The sequence below is a fragment of the Zygosaccharomyces rouxii genome (assembly GCF_000026365.1).
Source record: "Zygosaccharomyces rouxii strain CBS732 chromosome E complete sequence".
Taxonomy (NCBI): domain Eukaryota; kingdom Fungi; phylum Ascomycota; class Saccharomycetes; order Saccharomycetales; family Saccharomycetaceae; genus Zygosaccharomyces; species Zygosaccharomyces rouxii.
The window spans coordinates 449,191-466,702 of record NC_012994.1 but is presented as its reverse complement, the minus strand read 5'-3'; the positions used below and the strand labels follow the sequence as shown (position 1 = coordinate 466,702).

The following is a 17,512-nucleotide window of genomic DNA, read 5'->3' as shown; positions in this document are numbered from 1 at the left end:
AGAATTATAAAGCGCTTGAACTCAAGCGCATTCGAAAGAAAAAGATTTACAACTCTCCAAACAAGTTTTTGAACCTTTTGAAATTGTATCAGTGAAACGCCCTGTCACAGGCAAAATCATCAACATTTCCAAATAAACGATAAGGAAATACAGTTGACCGTCGTGATAAAATTGAAATCATCATAAACAAAAAACGGAAAAAAGTTGCAAATACTTTTGGAGAAAATGAAAACCTTTTTCTTTCAATGGCAGTTTCGCATCAGACTTGAAAACGTTTTTCTGACATGCAAAATTCAGACATATGCTTGTCTTTAATTAGTTTAAGGTTTCATCCTTGCAAAATAAAAAGCACTTCACGGTAACATCTACTGATGATTACCGTCGATTTCTATGTGTAATTGTAGATTTCAGAAATGCATGAATGGTAATTGTAAAAAGTTTGTCTTCAACTGTTTAGTTCAGACTCGTCATCTATTAAAATCATCCTCAAATCCTAAAATTAATAAAAAGTAGGGCATGTAATATTGCAAAAATCACATAGAAATCAGTAGCACTTCCTAAATGTTACTTTTCCCGAATGAATCAGTAGCGTGGGTTTTCTAGGCCCACTAACAGCATGTCACTCATAACATTATTTTTTTGTCAGTGCCCAGTGCTTTGGATCCTCATCTTCACTACAGGAAAAAGAATGATACTGAAAACCACTGTTTTCATGTATGATTACCTAAATATTCTTTCCAGATGCAAATTAAAATCAGAAGTAGTGCAAAAACGTTTCAACACATATGCGTTCAGCCAGTAATTCCAGCTTTTGTTTTCGTTTTAATCATCATATGAAATTTACATCTGACAAAAACAGAGGTCAAAGAAAATCACAAATACACCTGTATTTGTTACGAGATTCATATGCAAGGTTCATCGGAATCCTCAGCGATGATTAACGTTCTAATCATTAGAATTATCAGAAACTCTAGTTTGTTTAATTAATTTGGTCATCAGCGGAGACCAATTGCCCAAATCCCTATGACTTCCTTTGCCCCTGAGTTCGTTTGGTTAACTTACTCTTATTGTTCAGGAGTAATAAGAGAGAAGATGTTGAAAACGATTTAGCAAGCCCTTTTTATAGTTGAAAAATTTTCAAGCCCTCTCTAAACAGGAAAGTAGTGCGCGTTTCTTCATCAGGGTAACGATAATTTCTTTTAGCAGTCGAATCTAACCAGCAACAAGGGCAGAGCCCAGCAACCCTATCCTGTCGTGTTCCATAGTATACACGGCTAAAAATCATGGAATCAGTAACCCTGACGATAATTTCCAGTCGACGGGTAAACATGTTCAATAGTAACCCATACAAACTGGTACCTTTAGAAATCTGAGCGCTCCTAGCTGACAATAACTCTTCCCAAGTCCCACGATGGAGACGAGTAGCATCACTAGTGGCACTAGTATCAGCTTATTCTACAGGAAAATTTGAAAAGCTCTCAGTATAACATGGGGACTGTTGAAGGCAGTGGCCATACTTCAATCTCTCAACAACTCTCCTTCTTCTTGGCTATACAGAATGAGTACGAAGAATACTTCGTTGGCCTCTCCCTGCTTTCCATTGTCCCTTCTTTTTATACCCAAGTCTCAGCGGCTAATATGATTTCTTGACGGGGTAACACTGAAGTACGGGTAACAGCCCTTCGATTCTCAAAATTGGATATATCTTTAAGAGTACGACAGGTGGTTAAAGTTACAACAACAGTAAGTATGAAGAATATTTGCCATCAATTGTGCTCTGATTAGTTCCGTTAGTATATTATCAGCTATTTTCTCAGGAAATGAGCAGATTAGGGGCTTCTACGGCGTCATCCAACAGCGCTGCTGGAGAACAGGTTACTCAAAGGCAGAACAAAGATTCCACCATAACCGAAAATAAGAAGGATGAGGGAGAATATTCGTTTATAGATGCTACTTTAAAGCCTGAGAGGATATTGCAGATAGGTATTCTTGGCCTCATTACGCATCTTTCATATGACAAGTATTACAATATGGATTTTGAGCACATGGAGATAATGCAAATGGGATTAATAGCTGCTGCAGCAGTATTTGTCGGGATTTACTCAAGTTTTAAGTCAAGTAAAGGTAATTCCAGTGTATTACCGGAGTTTAACACCATTTATCTCATTTTCATACCTTTTATGATGTCACTTTTATTTGATCAACAGAATGCCGCAGCTAATATTGCACTCGTAACGAATTGCCTACAAATGTCGCCATTCTACGGAATACCAATGCAGATGATATTTATTGCCTTCCATACTGTCGATACTACCATTGAAGAGAAATATGGATATTTGGGAGCGGTTCCCATCAATTATTTCATTTATCGAACTTTGGCCAAAGTTAGCTGTTTGAAAAGTTTAGATAAAATCGATTGCAATTTGTTCAGTATACTTTTGACCAATGTTTTGTACTTGAACACTTCCCAATCATTATACTTCCTAGTCCTGAAGAAGACTTTAACCGCGTTTGTCATCGTTGTCATGGTAAATTCGGCAATTTCCTTCCTCACTCGCGATATGTCCAATGGTGTTATCAGGTCAATGATTTTGTTCAGTGTTTTCCTCGTTGGATTCCCACTTGGTGTTGAGAAATTGTTAGTAATTGACGATAATGATCCCTTGGGTTGGTTAATCAATTACATTGCCGTTTCCAAATTGCGCCAGACTATCTTATTCACTTGGTTAGGTTCATTACTTTTCCTAATCCCCAACATTTTGACTTTCAAATCAAGTTTCACTCTGAATACATCTAGGAAAGTTTGGCACTTTTTGATTCTTGTGCTCATTTCTCATCCTTTTCGACTAGACCCTGAATTCGTTAAAATTTCTTTGTCAGGTACGATTGTATTGTTTTTATGTGTGGAATACTTGAGATATTTGAAATTAGAACCATTTGGTGAATTTTTAGATTCCAGACTAAGATCTTTTGCTGATTTCAGAGATGATAAGGGTCCCCTAATTATTTCATACATTTATTTGATTATAGGTATCGCAACTCCTCTGCTGATTAGCGATTCACCCGTAGGATTAATCGGGTTAGGTGTAGGTGATTCCCTAGCCTCCATAGTAGGTGGCAAATGGGGTAAAACAAGTTGGCCAGGAACAGGTAAGACTATAGAAGGTACTGGTGCCTTCATTGCCGGTACATCCTTCGTCTCATTAATTTTTAAACAATACTTGGGTTATTTCAAAGGAATTTCTTCTCTAAACTTAATCCTCATCTGTGGTTTGAGCGGAGTGTTAGAAGGAAATAGTTTTTTGAATGACAATATTCTAATTCCTGCCTTTATGCTAGTAGCAGAACAAGTATTAAGCTAGTGAAATAGATTAAGTAGATAGATTTTAAGTTTTCATTTCGTTTTCCGAAATAATGTTTGGATACAAGCAATTGTGGTACTATATTAACATGTGAGGAATGTTATTTACAGAGAATATCATTACTACATTAAATGACGAAATAAGATAAACAAAAAAAAAAAAAAATAAAAAATGAGGACTATTATTTCTTACCACCTTTGCCCTTACTCTTCTTTTTATTCTTGGATTGCTTAGTATCAGCGCCTTCAGAACCTTCGATGAAATTCAAGAGTTCATCCACAGATTTGTTAGCCAATCCTGGGTTAGGTTGCACTTGTTTTTCGTCTACATTCTTACGGTTTTGAGGAGTAGCACCATTGTTGGCTCTAGCTTTCTGTTCTAAGACCTTTTGCTTGAATTGGTTATTCTTAATCAAATTGGTTAACCCCTCAGTCCATTGTCTTGCCTGGGCGGTAACTTCATGGTTAAGACCCAACTCCTTGATGAAGATGCCGTTGGTGCGGGCGATATGATCCAAAGCATGGGGCATATCGTCCAAGGTAGCGTATAAGTTACCGATACGTGATTCTAGATAACCAGAAGCCAACGAGTTTTCACCATCCAACTTGGCAACCAATGTACAAAGTTTGTTCAAAATCTCAATTGCCAATCTAGAATCTTTCAAAGTTACAGCAAATTCCTCCAAATAGTTCAAAGCACTAATGATAACTGGATGGTGTTTGCTGGTTAAATCGAACGGTTTGACAATTTCCATGATCCTCTTGTATACCAAGGCAGCATTGTATGGACTGCGGTTAGAGTACTCCATCAAAGCCAAGTTGCTCAAAGAACGCAATAACTCAAAGGAATCCAAACCGGTAACCCTTTCATAAATGACAGAAGCCTTACGAGCAAAGGCAACAGCTTCTGGTACTAACCCAACGCTACTGTAGATGGTTGACAAGGCCAAGTACTTTTCTGCCACGGAGCGGTCCAAAGCTGTAGATACATCTTCTTTGACAGCAATAGCCTGGGATAGGAAGGTCAAGGCGAGACCTTGATCCTTATCCAATACTGCGGCACCTTCGGCCCACAATTCGTCACCAACGCTTGAGCCATAATTGGTGGTCTTAACGCGAGGGATGACGAGCAAATCAGATGATGAAAAGGTGTACTTAGGAGCCACAACCTTGTTTCTCATCTTCTTATCTAAACTATTCTGATAGGCGCTGAACTGTTCTTTGTTGAAGAAATATTCCTTGTTGATTAGTTGAATACCAAATCCGTAACAGACAGATCTGATCAAAGCAAAAGGAACCTTAGTATGTGCTTCAAACCAATTACCAGGCAGCTCATAACGGAAACGTAGATAGGCCTGTTCCTCAATCGCTTCCAATAGAGAGGCGCGAGTCAATTTAGAGAACTCGTAATTCTTGACTGGGTAAAATTCATCTACTTCCTCTGGAACTGGTTTATCATTATATTCTACACCAAAGAACAGGTTGAAAACATACGCAACAAAAGAAGGTAGCAGAGCGACAGGTAGGGGCTTACTGTAGCTACGTAGAACATGTTTCAAAGAACGTGCAACAATTTCTGATTCAGCTGCTGATATCAAAGGCAATAGATAATCCTTAGCAATAATTGCTGGCGTCTCCTTAGTTGGCTTACGAATTTCCTCATCGTTCAATTTCAATTCTCCAGTCAATTCCTTAGGAACTTCTTTGTTTGCTTCAATATATTTGTTAATCTTTTCTTGTCTTTCCTTCAGCATTTTTTCGATCTTGATCAAATAACCTTTTTCCCACTCTTGATGATCCTTGTTGCCCTCTTGGATTTTAACCAAATTATTCTCGTAATCAGCGGTCTGTTGGGACAAGGTGTTCTTCGCCAATTCAATCAATTTACCCAAGTAACGAACGTTAATACCGTTGATATGCAAGTTGTCCACGACATGGGCACCATCATAGGGAGCCATGGCATTGGTAGAGGCATAGTCTTCAACCACACTTTGTAAAACAGTTTTCTCCAAATAATCAGAAATCTCGTCTATCACGGGATCTTCAATTCCTGGAATTTGGTAGGCATCTGGGTTGTATGAAAACATGTTCCTTTCATAAGCTTCTTTATATTCAACACCAGCTTTAGTCAATTTTTCTTGCCACCATTTTTCAATTAATTCTGGACGCAATAGAGTTTGTCTATGAGGGTAGCGTTTGGATTCTTCTACACTATCGAAATTAGCTCTGACAAAGTTGATGTCCAAGGGGTAAGTGTTGGCCAAATCTAAGATGTATTTTCTCTTGTCAAAACCGATAATACCCTTTGATTGTGATGAAAAAGACACTTGAGCACCATCGACCTCATGAGTCTTTAGATGGAAAGTTCTACTAAACTCCTTTCTCACAGATTCGTCAAATTCTTCATTAGATACAACTTTACCTTCAGCTTCATCATATCCATAGTTGACAACCACTTCGTTAGGTAGATCTTCAATAACTTCCTTACCGGTTTCTGGATCTTCAACTATACGTGTGCCCATAGTATTCAAAAGACCTGGAACTGGAGTTTGTGCTAGAATTCTTTTACCAGCGAAGTCAACAATAGTGGCGAGCAAATAACGCACATCCCTCAGATTCAAACGATTCAACAAGTTGGTAGTTCTTAGATCTTGGTTTGCTGCAGCGAAGGCAGCAGCATCTCCACCTTTTCCGGTAAAATTGCCGCTAACATCAGTGACAAATGAATAGAAAATGTTATCCTTTAGGAAGATTTGTTCCTCCAATGGACTCTCAGGGTTCATAGCGACCAAATCACCATGTAAGATAGACATGGCAGTTTTTGAAGCAGCAGCAGAGAATTCATGGCTTATTCTAATCAATAATCTCTCAGCTTCAACACGTTCATGCAAAGAATCTGATGCCAATTCTCTAACTGCTTGAAATTCATCATTGAAATTTCTCTCAGTATCGAAATTGTATGAATTTTCCTGTAAACGCAAATAATCACCAGTCTCAACAGGTAGGGAAGAGATTAACCATGGCTTATGTAAAAATGTAGTTGTTGGCTTCAAATATGCAGCAGAATCCAATTTACTAATCTTCTTTTCAAAATTTTCAATGTGAGAAAAGAATTTTTTAGAATGCATACCTATCAATTGATGAAGCGATGGTTTAACATAATGATCGTCATTTTCTGCTTCTCTAGGGAAAGGATCAAATTTTGTTTCGGAGGACTTATTCAGATAGAACCCGGATGGAACCGCTGTAATGTGGAAAACTTCACCTTCTAAAGTAACCGCTTTCAAATACATTAGATGGCCTCTAGCCCTATAGAAGGCTGGGACAGGATTATAATGCGACAAATAAAGCGAACGAAGGCATGGGGTAATAATACTGTTTCCGGTAAAATAGGAATTTTTGTTGGGCTCAGAATTAAACTCTTCAAATATCTCATGAACAAGCTTGACGAATTCTTGCTTTTCCTCCGCGGAAATTTCTGGTTCGACGTTTTCCTTTTTCCCCTCATTCTTTTCATCTTTATGCTCAGATTCAGTCCTCTGTTTAATCTCTTTGAATGGAATTTCAGGGAATTTGGAGCCTACTGAAACAGCAAAATCTGATAATCCATCTGTTGTCTCTGGAGTAAATCCCAAGTATTCACGGGTTGCTAAAAGATGCTTCAAGACTTCTCTTGCATTATAAGGCTTGTACAACAACTTTAATTTGAAGGTTTCAGCTTCATCATTACCGACCACATCTGAAAGGTTTTCCAATGGGCTAAGAACTCTACCATTAGCTTCCAGATCTATATTGGTCAAAAATTTCGTAGTATAAACAACGCCTAAAACATCAATAACATTTTGAATTTTGCCCTCTCTGGTGAAAAGTAATTGCAATTCATTCTCCTGGTTAACTTGAGTCTTCTTAGAATGTGCTGTAGGACCGCTTTTGAATGGAAGTTTAATCAATAACTTTATTTCAGAATTGGTAGCATTAGTTGCTCCCTTTTCATCAGCAGACATGGTATCTATAATAATAATTCTGGTTTGTCTTTCGTAATCGTTATCAATCGATATTCTTTATCACACAAGGACCATATATTGATTGATCTATTGGATGAACAACCTTTAAAATCCTTCTAATTTTCTACTTCCCTAAGTGAAGAACTTGGACAAAAACAACAGGGAAAAGATAATTTTTTGCCTAAGTGCGGCAATTCAAATGAATGTATGTGATAACTAGTAGTAGTTAACGTTCCAATCGAGGTATGAACGACGCCAATTCCTCTGAATACTAACCAGTTCGAACACTATGTCTAAAAATTTTTCAACAGTGAACATCGAAGATCTGCCGAACGCGGGAACGAGAAAGAAAATTGCGTGGGTTTCAAAATACCACTTCTTAGTTTCGAACGCAAGATAAAAAAAAAAAAAAAAATGCATCTCACAGGTTTTGAAGAAGAAAAATAATTACAAGGTATTTGGAATAAAAAGACAAAAAGAATTCCGATACGGGGAGTCGAACCCCGGTCTCCACGGTGAAAGCGTGATGTGATAGCCGTTACACTACATCGGATAACTTATTATGGATAATGGTTTATATCAGAAGGATACAGACAGTATAAACGTCATCACACGTTTATTTCCTTCACTATCGAGTAAAGGAAGGAAAAGGTAGGGGAAGACAAGGTGAAGTTCTACAAGATTAGAGGACATACATAGAGAAGCGAGCCCTTCTCAAGATTATTTGTTTATCAAATTTCCTACTCACTAATTTCCTGATTGAATCTAATGGATTACGTTAGAAAGGCAATATGGGGACCTGATCCCAAGGAGCAAAATCGTAAGATCAAGATGACATTGAGAAGAAATGGTAGAAGTATAGATAAGTCACTTCGAGATCTATCGATCCTACAAACAAAGACACAACAATTAATTAAGAAATCTGCCAAGAAAAATGATGTTAAAACTGTTAAGCTTTATGCTCGAGAGTTGTACCAAATTAATAAACAGTACGATAGGATGTATACATCCAAGGCACAACTAGATTCTGTGGGAATGAAAATCGAAGAAGCATTTAGAATGAGGATCTTATCTAATCAAATGGCCGATAGTGCAGGTTTAATGAGAGAAGTTAATTCGTTGGTTAAATTACCGCAATTACAAAGTACAATGGTTGAATTAGAGAAAGAATTGATGAAGGCAGGTATAATAAGTGAAATGGTTGATGATACAACGGAGGTTGTACAACAAGAAGGTGATGGAGAGATGGATGAAGAAATCGATGAAGAAGTTAATAAAATCGTGGAACAATATACAAGTAATAAGTTTGATAAAGTGGATAATGCACCCCAAACAGAATTACCAACAACAACGGATTCTACTAAACAAGAAGAACAAGAACGAGAAATACCTGAAAATCAAATTGACGAAGAGGCTGATAACATGCTAAATGATATGAAGGAAAGGTTGAGGGCATTGCAAAATTGAGTTTATGTTGCGTTCCAGATGATGATACATTTTGTGCATATATATGTAATGTGTAGATCAAGCTTGCATACGAAAAATAAACGTGAATTTGAATAATAACAAAAATAAATAATAATAATAATTCGTACTATCATGATTCGTTAACTTTTAACTCATCCTTCACCTTATTCTCATCTTGTTCGTAATTTTCATCATCAGCCTCAATTTGAGCATTTGATGCATTTGTAGCACCGGATCTCTCTTCCTCTTCTTTTTCCTTTGTTAATTGATTTCTAACTTGTTTTTTCCACTGTTGTTGTATAAACCTTTCCTTTAAAATCTCTTTTAATTCTTGCTTTTGTTTGACCCATTCTTCAGCTTTACCCAAACTGCTATCAACGACATTCATCACGTTCCTTACAACGCTCAGAGATTCTTCTGCTAAAATAAGAACCTTACCATTAGTCGTTAATGGCTTCCTTTGAGATTTAGCCCTGCGGGATGATGACGACGAATTGTTAGCGCTTAAACTCCAATTTGTCGGAAGGTTCAATAGAGTCTGACGAACTTGGGTTCTAGCAGGCTCAGGTAATGAATTTCCCGCAAATTTAGATATTAGCGAGTAAACTTTTTTTACAGTACCCACGACCTCCATCTTGATAACAGTCGACTTATCATCATCTATAGATTCAGAGGCATCAAAATATTCTTCGTCGTCATCGTCATCGTCATCATCTTCTTCTTCTTCCTGTGCTCGTTCTCCTAGTCCGTCATCCACACTAACTTCATTTGATTTCTCAGACTCAACTTGTTCTTGCAAATAAGCAACTTTTTGGGTCAATTGCTTATTGGCTAGTTTTAACAGATGCAGACATGCAATTAATCTTTTCTTTGATCCAATAGACATGTTTAATTGGTATTCCTTTAAATTTCCTCGACTCTTGGCAATAGCCTCAGATATTTTTTGCCTCTTGGAAACTGCTTGTATATCTTCATCGTCCTCATAGCCATAGTAATCATCATCATCATCATCATTACTATTTTCAGCTTCATCTTCTAATGCATTACTATCTTCTAAACTATTACCACTACTACCAACGGCAGGGGCTAGAGATCCAAGACCACCTGCAACATTTGCATTTGGTGGAGCGGATCTTTTCCTGGTATTCATCTCATAAAGTGAAACCACGTTGTTGATAATAGAGTTCCTACGAACCCGGTCCAACAGGGTGGGTACTTGTAAATCCTGCTTAACCTGTTGGTGCTCCTGATGGTCTTGAATTTCTTGATCCCGCAGTTCAAATGACTGTGATGGTGGTGACCCATGTGAATTTCTCAAAACGTCAAGTACTTCAGCTGCTCTCACATCCTCTTCTGACAGTCCAGCGTGTTCTGTAAGTGACATTACCATGCAATTAACGGTACAAAGGACCAGACTCTAGCTCTCAAAAATTACAGTAACAGGATAGATGCTGTTCTGAATGATCTCGATACCAAAAATAAAGAACTAATGAATCACTCGGACTCACTCACAGACATACACAAGCTAACATATACTGGCTTAGGGCCCTGAAATCGATTCCAAACTGGATGATATGATTGCAACCAAACAAATAATACCTGTGGATCGTTCTCTTAAATAACAAAAATCGGATCAGTATATTTGTAGGTTACATATGGGAATGTGAAATTTTTTTTAATAGGCTTTAACGTTAAAACCATGTGCTTCTTGTAAGACGTTCTATCTCTAGTCACTTTCTCCGTATGAAATAATTAGTATTATTAGAATTCAACGAGTACGACGGTAAGAGTCCCTGGCCTCGAGACTTTAGACGGTTGATGTGGCCTCAGTTGGTCTTTAGAAGATTTGGTAGTCAATGGGTGCGGTTATCACAGTGTTACCAGAAGCTTCCGCCTAAGCTATCGCTAGTTTTACAAGGTTACAATTCTAAGAAAATAAGGTGCGGTCTGGTGTTGCCCAGTAACAATGGAGGTTTACAGGGTGGATCCGCATTTTTGAGTGCTCTGCTGGCTGACGTTTACTCCCCTGACCAGACTTGGTTCCATGTTTGGAGACAGAGGTACTTGCAGTACAATTCACCCTCGACGGTTCTGGTAAAATATGGGAATGTGTTTGATAAGCAGTCTGGAAAATTGGGAGGCGCGGATGTGACTACTTTTAGTGTGCCCTCACCTTTCTTGCAGAAGCACGATGTGGAGTTTTTAGAGGTTCAATCTACGAATCTACTGGATGATGATGGATGCCATTTTTATATCAACCTACAACAAAATGTTACGAATACCAGCGCTCTTTACGATTGGCCTACAGTTAATCTCAAGCTGAATCCGAATATACGGGAATTGCCGTTACCAATTGAAAACCAGTTAGATCCCCAGTGGGCACTTGGAGCTACATGTAATTTTATTAACGATAAAAAAACCGTAGACGGGTATTTGGATGCAATGCAAAGATCGAATTTTGCTAGTGTAAAGAAACAATTGGAGAGTAAATTACAAGACGTGGATGGTATATTTCGAGATTTACAAGCTAGCGTATTGGAGAACATCGCACGTAGAGAGAATTTACACGATCAGCATAGAAAATTGGTTAATGATAAAAGAGAGATCTCGATGAAGATTCAAAGATGGAGTGAAAGTGCACATGCTGAGTTGCAATCGAGCGTACTTCCCAAATTGCAAGAATTTGTTAAAAATCAATTATCCATATGGAAAGTTTACGGCTATTCTGAAAGTAAATTACAGTTAAAACTTATAAACATGATTACCGGACCTCTGCATAACTTACAAATGGTGAACTCTTTGAATAGACTTAAGGGTGAGTTACAAATCGATGACATGGATAGCAAGAATCTTGTCGATACGGGGGAAATTAATCATAGGGCTACTTCTTTACACAAGGATATTAACAAAATCGTCTATCAAAATTTCTTACTTTTGCAATTGCCATTGATACTAGTGGCTACATTAGGTGTCGTTTCGGGAGAATGCTCCTCTTTTTCCATGGGGGCCCTCGCTTCATTTGGTATCGTCTTGGGATTTAGTAGAGTATTGGCAATATGGCAGTCTCTATTAGATAGCTATGTGAAAAGAATCCGAGAAACTTTAAGTTCAAATATCGAGAATGAAAAAGTTGGCCTCATCAATGAGTATCAAACTAGTTTTGCTACCAAGGAGAAAGACTTTGAAACCAAGTACGAAATCTTCCGCTCCCTAGCTTCCTTCACCGATTAAAAATAATGAAATATTCTTATGCAACATTCTTCTTTATTATTTTTTTTTTCTTGTCTATTTGTTTATATATTTATTTTAAGTCATGTCAGATAAGCGTATTCTTCGTCGCTGATAGTTTTGTATCGAACCCAGGGGAAGGATTGATATTGTAACTGTTCTTCTTCAATTTTCAAGTATTCCACTTTTAATCCGCTGCAAGTAGTATATGGGATCTCGAAATCCATCCCTACTAGTTGAGATTGGATGGATTTTACTAGTACCTCGGGATCCTTTTGACTATGAGTCTGAGCATATAGCTCTTCTAATTTAGGACCCTCCCTCAACGGTGGCGGATTCATTGAATGTTTTCTCTCTTCTTGCTCTCTTTCGAACTCCTCCTTGTTGAACAGTGAGAATTCTGCTACCATGGAAAATTGAGTTTCACCATGACCACCTCTCATCTGTCCAATTTCCCAGAGCAGGAAATCATCACTTAAATTGAACAGTACTTGGCCTGCAGCACTTTTGAATCTGGTAGGTTTGCTTAAATCTATGTTATAATCGGCAAACAGTTTTGCCAACGGTATTTTGACATTCAGTATCGAGGTCGAATTTCTGGTTTTAAAATGAGTCTCTATCGTTAATAGTATTCGCAATTTGAATTTCTTCAATTGTGGTTTTATTTCAAATGACGTGATCTTAAGTATGGGGGTATCGTTAACGTGTCTCTTTAATTCGTATTCACATAGAATGAATTCACCATCAGGTGGGATAAATTCAAGTTCTTTTTCATTTAGCGTTTCTAATGCAACACATTGGTGGAATTTCGAATGTGACATAAATTGAGCATCTCGCTGTAGTAATTTGTTTAATGCAATTTTTAATTTGGGCATACCAGACAAATATGATTTACAATAGATCTTACCATGAATTAAATTTTTCCTAACTACCTTTTCTTTAAAATCTGCCAAATATTGAACTTTCTCCACTACATCTAAGAAGAATTCGTTCTTACCATAATGAATACCTTTAGCTCTCCATGAAACGGGCATTGTGGTAGTCTTGACGAGGTAACTATTGATGTAGAGATCTGGTTCCTCTTCCGAGTCTTCCCCTTCCTGGATACCATCTTTGTCCTTCTTACTAAATGCTGTCTTACTTGTCTTTTGAAAAAAATCGTATAGTGACTTGCTCTTGGGTAGTTTAGGTTTCTTCTTTTCTTGGGCCTCCCTTTCCAACCCCTGTTGCACTGTATCGTCGTCAGAATCTGTGGTATCACCCTCTTTATCATCGTCATCACGATCTGAATTTTCAATTGGCGTTTCTGATTTGTTGACTTTGATACGGATGTAATCTTTCATAACACTTGGTTCTGTCATTTGAGGAACACCAAATTCTGAACTCTCTTCAAGCAATTCCAGTACCAAGAGAACGTTGTCTAAGACCAGGTTCCTATCCAATTGAGCAACACCCAAATATTTCTTCAACAAGAGATAGAATTGATCCATATAAACCGTAATCATCATGGCATTGGCACTATCATCAGTACCATGTATTGCTGAGAGGAATATTAGAGAATCCCTTTTCGTATGGATGAAATACCAATTGCGATTAAACACAATGGGAGGAGCATTAGAACTGTAAACTTCTTGGAACACTTCCACTAAAGTGTTCAGATTCGGTATAGACTTGATATTCTTTGATATTAATGGTTCCAAATTTTCATCTAAGATGTAAAGACATGAAGACATGGAGGTCGAGGAATTTTTACCCTATATTTGAAACCTTACTGGTTATTTTTGTTTATTTGTAGTTGTGATAAAGTTCAGTAGCTAATTGTTCCACCGAGACCCGATCAGTATATCAGTACAACCAACCTCTACGCCGTCCCTTTGATAAACCCAAGACTACTGTAATCTCAAGATGTATAACAAGATCGTAAGAACTGCCCCAATAGTTGTCGAAGGTGCTAATTTGGTTGAGAAATTGGTCTTGCTGCCTCGTTGGAAGGTCCTGCAAAACCAATTGGTAAGGGAGGTTCAATTTAAGGATTATGAAACTACATGGGCATTCTTAACGCACGTTTCGATGAGATCACACCTGTGGGGACATCATCCAACTATAACTACCAACTACAATTATGTGAAGCTACAATTATGTACCCATGAGTTGGAGGAGAAAGTGAGTGACATTGACCTTAAACTGGCTAAAAGGTTTGAACAATATATAGAAACGTATAAACAGGAAGAATAAATAATAGCAAGGTGGGAAAATACAATCGAGTTTAATTACTGCTCAGCATTTTTCTGTTGTATTCTTTGTTCCATCTTGTCAAACTCCCTTAATGCAATTTCCTCCTCTGGATCCAACATTTGTACCACATTCGTTACTTCATCCACATAATGCTTCAGCATACCTTCGATACCAGCTTTCAAAGTATCTTCACTAGATGAACAGGACTTGCATGCACCCTGTAGTTTCAAATACACTGTACCCGTCTTTGGATCGTATGCACGGTATTGAATATCACCACCGTCATCTTGGATGGCAGGTCTGATTCTTGTTTGTATTAATTCATCAATCATATCGCTGACTTCTTCGTCCTCTTCAGACAGTTCAAATTTTGGTGCCGTAACTTCGTATCCAGCGTCAGAATCCCTTATGGTATGGAATTCATCAGATACAACATCTTCACCTGAAGCTAGCTGGCTTGTTAGCAGTTCGATGACACCCGGCTTAATTTGATTCCAATGAACCATACTATCTTTGTTAACAGTCAGGAAATCATCACCAATCATTAGTGATTCAACTCCGGGACATTGCAGAAAAATACGCTGTGCTAAGTTGGAATGTTCAATCAAGGATTCATCCGAGTTCTTAATTTCTAAACTACTACTGCCCTTGTCCTGTAGCATTTCACCATCGGTAGAAATAAATTTTAGTGCATTTTCATTGGGGGTAGTCATCGTCTTGATGGCGATGAACCTACGAGGCATAGAAACCATATTGGGCCTCAAACACTTTGATACATTAAATCCAGCAAATCTAAACATCTTAGCTATTGTTCTTGACTAATCTGAAGTGGTAATACAACAATCTACTAAGACTGCGATGAGTTCTTGTTCGTATACAAGTTATTCCTTATTATATAATGTTAAATAGCAGGGCATTAAGAAATTCGGCGAAATATTCTAGTCACGTGATAACATAAAGTCCGAATATCGAGGAAATATACCTATATTGTCCAGATTAATAGCCCATTAATGTTATTAAAAGGCTGGAGAGTATTCTAATGGTCTTTAAAGGCATTAATCTTTGTAGCATTTTTCGTTTTTGTAAGAAAAACCCCATTTTTCACCGCTAAAAACATAAATATTAGCAATATCACTATCAAAATCAGCAGAATATTTTTAAGACTAATTTCGAGGTCTGTTGGAAAATATTGGGCGCCTAATTGACGCACCATTACATTTTATGTCGCTCTATTATTAAAATTCTATATATCCGGGTAATGTTATGGAATTTATCACCGATTAAAATTAAAAGGAGCCCAAAATCTGCAGAACCTTGAAGCATTTAAACAACAACAGCCAATTGTAAAACAAAAGTCTAAAAAGAAACCCTTGGGAGCCTTTATTGAGGGTATTTAGTGGAATTGTTTGGAGATATTTTCGCTCTATAGAGGTTGCCTTTTGGAATTCACCAATAATCAAAGAAAAATGAAAGATTTCGCAGGGTTTAGGATGAGTGTTGCCAAGATTTTACTCACTTTTGGATTCCTATTAAACTTATGTGTGGCCAATAAGATGACAATGGATCAGGACGATATCCAGGTATGCTCTGGTATGTATTCGAAGCAAGACCACGGTGGTAAGACAGATCCGTTCATATCTTTCAACATGAAGAAATTGACTAATGGAGATCCTGGTGTCGTGGTAGCTATCTTCGATTTTCAAGATTATGAGCATTTGGGTGTAGAGGTTAGCGAAGGTGTTCACCACTATATCTGTGACGATTATGCTATTAGTAAAGGCTACTGTAAAGAAGATAAGAAGGACCAATTCATTGTGCAAGACGTGGCATACGACCCTTATACTGGAGCTAATAAAACGTTGGCCAACAAAGTTATGTCATTTTCTCAAAACGCAGCAGGCTTACACGATAAAAAATACCCAGTGACTAAGACCGGTTATTACTGTGTTCTTGGATTTAGTAAATCTGATTCTACAAAGTATCAGGCTGTGGTCAATTTCAGAAATGCATATGGTCATTTAGCAGCCTCTGAAATTAACAAATTGCCTTTGTATGGTTTATTGGCCATCGGTTATGTGGTTGCCATGGCATTGTACTCCTTTGCCTTCTGGAGACATAAACACGAACTTTTACCTCTACAAAAATACTTGTTGGCATTCTTTGTGTTTTTAACTGCTGAAGCCATCTTCGTGTGGGCTTATTATAATATTCAAAATGAGAAGGGTGATACTGCGGGTATCAAAGTTTATATGGTTTTCCTTTCCATCTTAACCGCTGCTAAGGTTACCTTTTCATTCTTCCTTCTTTTATTGATTGCGCTTGGTTATGGTATTGTTTACCCCAAGTTGAACAAGACTTTGATGAGACGTTGTCAATTGTTTGCCGTTTTAAACTTTGCATTGTCGGTGGCATTCTTGATTCAAAGTTATTTGGAAGATCCTGAATCTACATCTTTGATGATTTTAATCACATTGGTCCCAGTTTCAATCACGATGTTTGCCTTCTATTTCATGATTTTGAAATCTATGACCAATACTGTTCGTTATTTGAGAGATCAAAGACAAGTGGTTAAATTGGGAATGTACAAGAAACTGATGACCATCATCTACGCCTCTTTGCTGATCATCTTAGCTGGACTCGTAATATCGTCATTTGTCTTCTTGGGAATGAACACTATCGAAATGATTGAACAACATTGGAGAACAAGATTTTTCTTCACCGATTTTTGGCCAACTTTGGTTTATTTTGGTGTCTTTGTCATATTTGCGTTCATTTGGAGACCAACAGATACCTCCTATATGTTGGCTTGTTCCCAGCAATTGCCTACAGATCCAGAAAATGTAGCGGATTTCGATTTGGACGATTTACAGTCGATGGGTGAATTGGATAACGAATTCGATGACACTATTAGAGACGAAGATATTAACTTCACAGATGAAGAAGAACATCAACCACAACATGAAGAAGTACATCACGATGACGATACCCACAACAAAGATGGGAACATAAATCCTCCCAAATCTGCGTAAAATGAATAGAAATCAAACCGTAAAGATTGTAGAACAATATTAATCTTTTTTTTTTCTTTTTTTTTTTTTTTTCTTTTTCACTCTAACCTCTGTTATCAAAAGTCATCATCACGTATTTGTATGTAATTGAACTAAATTGACGTATTGCGATAACGCTAGTACACTATACGCTATTGAGAAGATATAAA

At 37.5% G+C, this 17,512-nt stretch overlaps 9 protein-coding genes and 7 non-coding genes across 16 annotated transcripts; 5 read left to right on the top strand and 11 right to left on the bottom strand.

Moving 5' to 3' along the window:
- Nucleotides 1–87: 87 nt before the first annotated feature.
- Nucleotides 88–188, bottom strand: SNR73. Its single transcript, XR_002648414.1, has one exon. It is a non-coding gene; the product is annotated as a snR73 (small nucleolar RNA).
- Nucleotides 189–252: 64 nt separating this feature from the next.
- SNR74 lies at nt 253–342 on the bottom strand. The gene has a single exon (XR_002648413.1). It is a non-coding gene; the product is annotated as a snR74 (small nucleolar RNA).
- A 60-nt stretch (nt 343–402) lies between these two features.
- On the bottom strand, nt 403–494 carry SNR75. Its single transcript, XR_002648412.1, has one exon. It is a non-coding gene; the product is annotated as a snR75 (small nucleolar RNA).
- An 82-nt stretch (nt 495–576) lies between these two features.
- SNR76 lies at nt 577–676 on the bottom strand. Its single transcript, XR_002648411.1, has one exon. It is a non-coding gene; the product is annotated as a snR76 (small nucleolar RNA).
- Nucleotides 677–752: 76 nt separating this feature from the next.
- SNR77 lies at nt 753–837 on the bottom strand. The gene has a single exon (XR_002648410.1). It is a non-coding gene; the product is annotated as a snR77 (small nucleolar RNA).
- Nucleotides 838–924: 87 nt separating this feature from the next.
- On the bottom strand, nt 925–1,003 carry SNR78. Its single transcript, XR_002648409.1, has one exon. It is a non-coding gene; the product is annotated as a snR78 (small nucleolar RNA).
- An 817-nt stretch (nt 1,004–1,820) lies between these two features.
- On the top strand, nt 1,821–3,362 carry SEC59 (dolichol kinase; the record flags this gene model as incomplete). Its single annotated transcript, XM_002499145.1, has 1 exon — nt 1,821–3,362. The coding sequence occupies one exon, from the start codon at nt 1,821–1,823 to the stop codon at nt 3,360–3,362; it is 1,542 nt and encodes a 513-aa protein (XP_002499190.1).
- Nucleotides 3,363–3,543: 181 nt separating this feature from the next.
- On the bottom strand, nt 3,544–7,365 carry CLU1 (translation initiation factor 3 subunit CLU1; the record flags this gene model as incomplete). Its single annotated transcript, XM_002499144.1, has 1 exon — nt 3,544–7,365. The coding sequence occupies one exon, from the start codon at nt 7,363–7,365 to the stop codon at nt 3,544–3,546; it is 3,822 nt and encodes a 1,273-aa protein (XP_002499189.1).
- A 481-nt stretch (nt 7,366–7,846) lies between these two features.
- ZYRO0E05962r lies at nt 7,847–7,918 on the bottom strand. The gene has a single exon. It is a non-coding gene; the product is annotated as a tRNA-Glu (tRNA).
- Nucleotides 7,919–8,133: 215 nt separating this feature from the next.
- Nucleotides 8,134–8,832, top strand: VPS24 (ESCRT-III subunit protein VPS24; the record flags this gene model as incomplete). The annotated part of the gene is made up of 1 exon (XM_002499143.1): nt 8,134–8,832. One exon carries the CDS (start codon nt 8,134–8,136, stop codon nt 8,830–8,832), a length of 699 nt encoding a protein of 232 aa, XP_002499188.1.
- A 130-nt stretch (nt 8,833–8,962) lies between these two features.
- OPI1 (transcriptional regulator OPI1) lies at nt 8,963–10,222 on the bottom strand (the record flags this gene model as incomplete). The annotated part of the gene is made up of 1 exon (XM_002499142.1): nt 8,963–10,222. The coding sequence occupies one exon, from the start codon at nt 10,220–10,222 to the stop codon at nt 8,963–8,965; it is 1,260 nt and encodes a 419-aa protein (XP_002499187.1).
- Nucleotides 10,223–10,650: 428 nt separating this feature from the next.
- On the top strand, nt 10,651–12,063 carry ZYRO0E05896g (uncharacterized protein; the record flags this gene model as incomplete). Its single annotated transcript, XM_002499141.1, has 1 exon — nt 10,651–12,063. The coding sequence occupies one exon, from the start codon at nt 10,651–10,653 to the stop codon at nt 12,061–12,063; it is 1,413 nt and encodes a 470-aa protein (XP_002499186.1).
- Nucleotides 12,064–12,143: 80 nt separating this feature from the next.
- On the bottom strand, nt 12,144–13,793 carry APM2 (Apm2p; the record flags this gene model as incomplete). Its single annotated transcript, XM_002499140.1, has 1 exon — nt 12,144–13,793. The coding sequence occupies one exon, from the start codon at nt 13,791–13,793 to the stop codon at nt 12,144–12,146; it is 1,650 nt and encodes a 549-aa protein (XP_002499185.1).
- A 172-nt stretch (nt 13,794–13,965) lies between these two features.
- On the top strand, nt 13,966–14,295 carry MCO14 (4a-hydroxytetrahydrobiopterin dehydratase; the record flags this gene model as incomplete). Its single annotated transcript, XM_002499139.1, has 1 exon — nt 13,966–14,295. The coding sequence occupies one exon, from the start codon at nt 13,966–13,968 to the stop codon at nt 14,293–14,295; it is 330 nt and encodes a 109-aa protein (XP_002499184.1).
- Nucleotides 14,296–14,330: 35 nt separating this feature from the next.
- NFU1 (Nfu1p) lies at nt 14,331–15,095 on the bottom strand (the record flags this gene model as incomplete). The annotated part of the gene is made up of 1 exon (XM_002499138.1): nt 14,331–15,095. One exon carries the CDS (start codon nt 15,093–15,095, stop codon nt 14,331–14,333), a length of 765 nt encoding a protein of 254 aa, XP_002499183.1.
- A 666-nt stretch (nt 15,096–15,761) lies between these two features.
- Nucleotides 15,762–17,324, top strand: ZYRO0E05808g (lung seven transmembrane receptor family protein; the record flags this gene model as incomplete). Its single annotated transcript, XM_002499137.1, has 1 exon — nt 15,762–17,324. One exon carries the CDS (start codon nt 15,762–15,764, stop codon nt 17,322–17,324), a length of 1,563 nt encoding a protein of 520 aa, XP_002499182.1.
- Between the last annotated feature and the right edge of the window lie 188 nt (nt 17,325–17,512).